This window comes from Elephantulus edwardii, unplaced genomic scaffold (genome assembly GCF_000299155.1).
Source record: "Elephantulus edwardii isolate Elephantulus edwardi_28Jun2011 unplaced genomic scaffold, EleEdw1.0 scaffold00041, whole genome shotgun sequence".
Lineage (NCBI taxonomy): Eukaryota > Metazoa > Chordata > Mammalia > Macroscelidea > Macroscelididae > Elephantulus > Elephantulus edwardii.
Genome location: NW_006399791.1, coordinates 4,668,281 through 4,676,227, shown reverse-complemented (window position 1 = coordinate 4,676,227; position 7,947 = coordinate 4,668,281). Strand labels below are relative to the sequence as shown.

Genomic DNA, 7,947 nt, shown 5'->3' with positions numbered 1-7,947 from the left:
AATCAATGAAGATATCTGATGGTTATACTTCTAATTCCACAACCAACTTGCTTTGTGAACTTGAGAAATAAATTCAACTTCCAGAGTGTGAGTTTTTATATTTTTTCCAATTTTTCATGACTTTATTGTGGTATTTACTTTACAAAGACATTAAAAACCCTCAATTTATTTTTTTAAATTATTATTAAATTTTATTAGTTTTAATAAACATTTACAGAGATTTTAGGTTCTCATTCATTCATTGTTGCACCGTTTTCTCTACCCTCCTCCCCAGTTTGTTCTTCTTCCCCCCCGAATGTGTTTTAATTGTCCAATTGCCAAAACCCCTCAATTTTTAAAGTGACTGTAAAATGCATTCTATAATCCCTACAGGATGTCTCATTTGTTTCAACATTACAAAATGTAAGTATTAAAAAAAGCAGCATCAGACAGTGTATCTTTTTTCTCCCTCATGCTTAGCTTTGTGATACTTCAGATAATCATTATATAGCTCTTTAAAAACATCTCTTGCTCCTGGATGCAATGAACTCCTTAAGAATTGGATGTCTCGTTCAAGACAGAGGTCCAGGATAAGATAAATACCCTCTTGCAGAATATCCTTTACAACTGGATACAGTATTACCTTCTGCACCTCTGTCACATACTGAGACACCATAAAGGGAGAAAACACAGTGAATTCCTCTGCTCTGGCTGTGATATGGCTGTACATTCTTTTGACCAGGCGTGCACACTCCAGGATCATGGTCAGATCATCTGTGCTTCCTTTGTCTTTCTGTCGCCCTTTGCACATGACTGAAAACACCAATCTATTAAAAGAGTTCAAGAAAGAAGGGATAGTCTTCAGCATTACTTTTGGGTGATACTGCAGGATTGCAAAAAGCACGCTTTGAATCCTTGGGACAAGGCTGCCAAACTCGAGAGGCTTCAGGTGGTCCAGTGGCACTGTCAAGAGAGTGCTGAAGACGAGACTGATGTGGTGAGGGCTGTGAAACACCTCATTCCCCTGCCGCAGCAGCAGAGCCAGGACATCTAAAATAGGCCCAACAACCGTGAGGAGCAAAGAATGTTCCTGACAAGCCTCTCTGTTCTGCAGATTGAGAGCCATGACCACCTGGGGGCATGCAAGCCAGAAGAGATGTGATTTCTCATCACTTAATGGGCAGTTCAGTAGCAATCTGAGTAACGTAATAGATGACAAGACAGTCTGCACATCTGTTTTCCACATATGACTAACATCCAGTCCCTGAAGAATATACCGCATCATCATCCGAAAGTCTTCCGTCGTCCCAACCTCTATCATTTGAGTAAGCAAGTCTCTCAAGTGAGGTTCCATGTCCTGAACAACCTCAACAGGAACTTCAGGATCTGTAAGAAGTTGTCTTACAGAATGAAATGTGGAGGTAAAAATGGAGTCCTTGGGATGGAGCTCTGGGGCCAAAAAGAAGACAGTTAAAAATCGTAAGGCTGCTTGAAAAGAGGGAGTATTTCCTGTGAGAGTGGACAACTCTGACAGTATCTGGGAATAAACAGCCTGGTACAGGACAGAATGGGAGAACGGCATGTTGTCCATCAGCTTGGAAATCTCTGCCTGTTTGTCCCCAGAGTGCTGGGTCACATCTGCTTCAAGGAGTGTGGTGACTGACGAGAGGAAGGATGAGGAAAGATGCCAGCCAGTGGCCCCAGGATCTGGGGAGAGCTGTAGCACAGCCCCTGTCTGCAGAATGGCTTGCTGCAAAAGCTCAGGCAGCATCTCTAGGGGCTCACGTTGCTGCTTCTGTTCTTCAACAAAAGGTCCCAAGACATGGCACAGCTTAGTTAGTGACAAAAGCAGGACCTGTCTGCTCAGAATCTTCTGTCGTTTCAGCTGTTTGCTAGAAGCCTCAGCATGCAGTTTACAGCTTGTGAGGAATGTGATGATTTTCCCAAAATTGAGTACCAGACTTAGCTTTATCTGGATGAGCATTTGCATTAGATGTTCTAAAAATGTCCCCACCACCTGCAGAAATTCCAACCAAGAGGGCTCATCTCTATCAATAACCAACTGATCAATGGCTTTGAACAAGGAGGTCAGGATGATCTGAAAAATATCACTGGCATACATTATCTTGAACACTGAGTAGGCACTTTTTCCTCTCTGCAAGTAATCAAGAAGCTTGTAGCAGGTCATCAAAAATTTGAGCGTCAGTGAAGAGGAAGTGCTCCCCAGCCTGGCAATGGCCATGGACAGTAACAGAAGAAAGCAGTGCACATGACAGGGAGCCAAGAGACTGTCCAATTGTAGGGCAGAAATCACTTCCAAAAGTTCCAGGATGCTCTCTAATTGTCCTCCGTCTAACTCAATGGGGAAACTATTATTGACTAGCGATAATAAATTCTGAGCAACTTCTCCTCTTGGCTCTGTATCATCAGGTCCAACATTCGCAAGTCTTTTTCCCCAGTAAGCCACAGCTGTGTGGTCCTTTTCAAAAAGCCAGTGCAGCTGCTGCCTGATAGAACCAGCATCAGTCTGGACACCAGAAAGGAGAATGTCAGTACATCTTTCAATTGTGCACATTAAGAATGCAGAGTGAAAGGACTGTAATTCTGGGAAAATAGGACTGTGAAGGACGGCCATGGAGAGCTTCTCAAGGGTGATACAGTGTTCTTCCTCTGCTGAGCTTTCCTGGGTTCTGCCCGTTGGTAAATTCCTTAGCAGAACATGAGCCAGGTCTCTCACATCATCTGCATCAAGGTAAGGTATCAGGATTGTAAGATTGGAGGCAATCAAATGCCAGTGTGCTACAGGGTAAGTGTAAGCATTCACTGTCCCTATGTGGCAGTCCCAGGAAGCTGATGTCCTTTGACTCAAGTGCTTCTTGCCAGAACGAAGAATATAGGCAGCATCATATCTCAAGGTCTGGAGGGTTTCTTCAGACTGGAAACTAGCTTGCATTAAAGTTCTTTTCATTTTCTGTAGATAGAGCTGTTCTAGGCAATACTTGCCAAGAGAATCAAATGAAATGATAAACTTCTCTAGCTTTTCCCAATGTTTGGTTTCCATACCTGGGAGCAGTGAAGGGAGGTCTGAGTTCTTCAGAGAAGTAACAGGTCCAGATGCAGAGTGATACTGGCTACAGTTTAAACTGAGCATAATGTCCACCTGGGCCCATGTGCATGCAAGCAGGAGTGCAGAATCACTGACCTTCTGCTGCCACAGGCCAAGTGTAAGGCCTGGGAGATCAGTGAGGAGGTGGAACAAGGGCTGCACGAGCTCACAGAGTGTGGTCTCCATCATGCACTGAGCCCGCTTGACAACAGGTAGTGGGGTGCTGCTGTCTAGGCTTCTCATGTTAAACATGACACAGTGCAGCACTGAGCTTAGTGACAGAGATTTCAGGGCCATGTCAGTGTCACCCAGCAAAGAGGGCAAGACCAGAGTCTGGAACTTCTCCAGCACAAGGGACCATGTGTCCAAGATCTGGTTTGGGGACAACTTAAGAAGGCACTCAGAGAGTGCAGCAGAGACACCTGCAGACAGAACTGGTGACCCCGGTGTCACAGCAGTTGGGCGGCAGAGCACACCCAAGACATTTGCACACAGCCGTGGCACCTGGTGGAGCCTGCCATATGTCTGGAACAGAGTGTCAATAAGTACCTCCTGGGCTTTTTTTACTCGAAATTCTGTTACCTCTGCATCAACCCAAGCAGAAGCCACCAGATCATCCAGGTCTGGCTCCAAAATCAAATGGTTCAGAGAGATCAAAATCTTGAGACAACGGAACCAGGCTGGCACAGAAGGTTGTGGGTGATTTATCAGTAACTCAGCCAAACGGCGGTAAAAATGGAACTGAACCTCCCCATGCCGAATCCTGTCAGCAGCAATGTTGTAGATGTTGTTGCTGATCACTGCATTTAGAAACTGTTCCACAACCAACAGTTCTGTGGTCCAGTCTGATGTGGACAGTGCCTGCATCTTCTCCTCAAGCTGACATGAGATTCTCAAACATCCAAACAGCCTGGGGAGCACCTGGAAACAGAGCAGTTGATTCCCCTCCTTACAGTATGACTCTAAAAAGAGCTTATGAAGCAAGGCCGCTGAGCTGGCCACAATAGCTGCCTGAAGGGATGGCTCACAGCAACCAGTGTCTACCAGCTTGGTGATCATACTATGGAGGGGCATCAGAAGACTTTTACTAGTCCCCACCTTTGCACTGCCTTGCTGCTGTTCTAAGAGCTCTTCTTTGTAGAAAGAAAGCAGTTCAGGCTGAAAAGCTCCACCTTGAAGTACAGTTTCTATCTGATTCCTAATGTCCCGGTTCAGGGCCTGCAGCAACTGTCCATTACTGGCTTGGTTCCACTGACCCACTGAGAGCAAATGCCGCAGGACTAGGCAGGGCTGGAAGAGGTGCCCTATTAACTCCCCAAAGGCACGCTTTGGGTTGACCTGCCTCTGCTGGATTGTGAGGTAATGTCCAAAGGCCAGGTGGAGGACCTCAAACAACTGGGTTACCACAACTCCTTCCTTGTGCTTGGAGGTCAGCTGGCAAAGCTGGCTCAGGAGTGTTACCATCAGCTCCTGCTTGGCCACATAAATGACAGCAAGGGCAGGGGTCGAGAGGATGCCTTGGCAGCAGCTCAGGACAGCACAGATGTTTTTCTGGGATCCCAAACAGGAGAAGTCAGCTATTCTTTCATTTATAATCTTGACTAGTGAAATCTGAAGGTTGATCGTCTTTCCATTCTTAAGGAGAGTGAACAACTTTCTGCTATGAAGAATGTCATTTATATAAATCCACAGTCTTTCAACGATGTCTTCTTTCAGTTCAAGTTTTCCCTTGTAAAATGCAACCAAACACTGTCTTGCCCAATCAAGTAATACTTGCTCTTTATTAGGAAGTAAGCACTGGTGGGAAATCCAGGCAAAGTGAGCAAGTTTTAACTTATCTTCCCAAGAAGTTGTCTTACTTTTAAGCTTAAGGGAAATGCCAGAATAAACAGCAGCCATTGCTACTCTTTATCTTTTTTTGGAATGGGAATAAATATGGATCTCTTCTAGTCAGTTATTCTTCAGTTTCTTGGCAGAGCCTGGTGCGCATGTCGAGGGCTGCATCAGTTCAAATCCTTTTCATCAACCTAAAAATAAACAAGCTCGCTTAAGAAGGAAAAAAAATTTCACCTCAGTCCCAGCTCAGTACTGCAGAGCTCCGCTAGCAGTACCACATGGAGAGCTGGTGCCGTGCTTCCGCTGCCTAGACGCCGGCTGTGATAAGGCCAGTTATTTTTTTAAAAAATGTTCAAATTAATGACCCTTTTCAATGATTCAACAATGGAGCTGAATTAACAAACCATAATACCCAATAAAGTGTGTTACTACCCGGTAAATTCTAGAATATGGCAAATAATTGTCATGTTTCCTTACTGGCAAGTATCTTACAAAGTCTTACCAGAACTTCTCCAAAGAGAAAAATGAAGCCATCCAAACAGGACTGTCACTCTTCGCTACCTGTTCTCGTTTCTCCCGCTCTTCATTCAAAATCTCCAGGGAACGCTTTACCAGAAGCCCACGCTCTCTCCTTTCTTTGTATCTTTCCCAGCACTTCCGTCTTGACAAGGTCACGTGACATAGCCAGTGCCAGTTCCGGCCTGTCTCCGGTTCGGCGGAAAGCCCGGAGTGGATGTAATCAACCTTCAGTTTGCCACTTGGCCATACTGACTCCAGCCCTGATTTTCGCATCAGCTCCCAAAAGCCACAGGGTGAGCCCTAGATATCGCGACACTTACTCGGCCCGCCTCTTTTCTTTTCTGCCGGAAGCGGAAGTCAAGTGTTCTTCAGATTCTGCGGGACGCATCTGGGGCTCCGTTGGTTAGCTGGTTCAGGTGACTTGCTGCCCCGCTGGTGGTTGCGAGTCAGAGGCATCTTGTCCAGCGTCCTTCGCCGGCGGGGTCGTGGTAGACCGCGGTCCTTGCTGGTGAGTCTCCGACTGGAGAACCGCGAGGTAGGGGGAGCGCTGGGACAAGCGGAGCCACCAGTCCGCGAGGTGTCCTTGGTCCGAGGGTCCTAGGTCTGGATGCTTTCCTGAGACTGAGAACGCTGTTATCCCGACCTTTTAATTTCCTTTAGCTCTAGAAATTTAAAATGCTTCTGTTTGGAGCAGAATTTTCGAAGCTGTGATAAACCCAGACGAATGCCTGGAAAACGCAGATTGCCATCAGTTCTCTGAGAGGCTGTTGGTGCATAACTCCATTTTGGTTAGTAATTGCCAGTGTTATATTGCAGCCACTGTTCTGGAGGTTTGTTGTCAGTACATTAGTAGTGCTTGATTACAAATAGGTGCAGTCCTTTTTTCGACAGATGCTACTTTGTGACACTGTTCTGCACTGCTTGCACTATTGGTTTTGGCAGCCCAGAGGACAAATCTTGTAGTCTCTTCTAATTAATCATTGAGACTGAGCACTAATTTATTTAATCTTTTCTTTTGCATTTTAGTATTGGGAATCTTTAAAATGATGTTACTCTAACTCCTTTATTGAGTACGACCCTTAATGCTTCTCCTCTCCACTTTTTTATCTTTCTTTTAAGGAAATCAAATTGTGTTTTACCTTGCTCTTCCCACAGAATTAAACTCAAACATTTAACAGTACTCAAACTCCTAACTCTGTTCTATAATAGTCTCAAATCCCTGGGCTAAGTGAAAAGAAAATACATTTAAATCTTGATCTAATATGAGTAAAATAAAGATGATATTTTTAAAACGTGTGTATAAGGAGAGGGGAGAACATTGAAAATAGAGTAGCACATTTCCATTGCCTTCTTTTTACTTCCCGTCTAGTTTTGGTATGTTTCTTGACTATCTGTCTGTTGCCACTGTAACAAATATAATGGATGACTTTCCCAACGAGAAGTTTCTCAACCCTTTTAGGAAGCTAGGATTTAAAATTCATTCTTGCATCTCCAGGGGAATGCTTTCTCTTTTGGTTCTGGAGGAAGTTGCCTGTCTCCTTTCACCATCTATAGGCCCAGTATTCCTTTTATATTCCTTGCAAATATATGTATCTTGCCCTCCATCTTTTGAAGGCTCATCAGGGTGGCATAATCTTAAAGGAACTGAGCAGCTAACCCAAAGGTTAGAATACACCAGCAGCTCCCAGGGAGAAGGGCAGGAAGTCGAAGGCTTCCCACATGGTTTACAACCTCTGAAAAGCACTGGAGGGTCAGTGACCATCCAATACCATGGCAGTGAGTTTGAGGTTTATTTGTGTATTTATTTACTTTTTGAGGAGTTTTGTCACTCAAAGAATCCTCCACTCCCAATTCTATTTTCTTCCTCTTTTCTCTAATTAGATGCATTGACTCAGTGACTGGGGTAATGTGGTTAGGTGTGTCAGAGACAGTAAGATTGGCACAGCATGGAGCAAGGTTTCGTTAGTTGTACATACGGTCACTATGAGTTGCAGGCAACTTAACAGCACATTTCTCTAATTATCTCTTTCTCCTTTTATCTCTTGTTACATTGGATCTCGGAAGCAGGAGTGGCATCCTCTTCCTAAATAAAATGCCTCTGGAAACTTAATGAACTTTGATAAATGTCAGAGCTTCAAGCCTTTTGTTCATAGCATCACTATGAGCTATGAGTCTTTCGACTCAAGGCAATCAACAGCAACAACAACATTGGATCAGGGCTGTAACAGGCATAAGGTGTTATGTCCCACCCTTAATAAACAATTAATTGGCCCATTCTAGTGATTTCTACAGAAATCCAGGCATTTTTTTTTCCTCCTAAGCTGAAATTTTTTAAAACTTTGTAATTAGGGGGGCTCTGGTGGCCTAGTGGTAAGGAGCTGCAACTACAATCCCAGAGGTGCACGGTTCAAATCCACCAGATGCTCTGCCGGGGAAGGAGGGACAATCTCCTCCTGTACCAGTCAGATCTGATTTGACACTACACGCACAGAAAAGTAATGAAATAA

At 44.5% G+C, this 7,947-nt stretch overlaps 1 protein-coding gene across 1 annotated transcript; it reads right to left on the bottom strand.

Moving 5' to 3' along the window:
- Positions 1 to 424: 424 nt before the first annotated feature.
- Positions 425 to 4,984, bottom strand: LOC102868075 (unhealthy ribosome biogenesis protein 2 homolog). The gene has a single exon (XM_006885205.1). It carries the CDS (start codon positions 4,982 to 4,984, stop codon positions 425 to 427), a length of 4,560 nt encoding a protein of 1,519 aa, XP_006885267.1.
- Between the last annotated feature and the right edge of the window lie 2,963 nt (positions 4,985 to 7,947).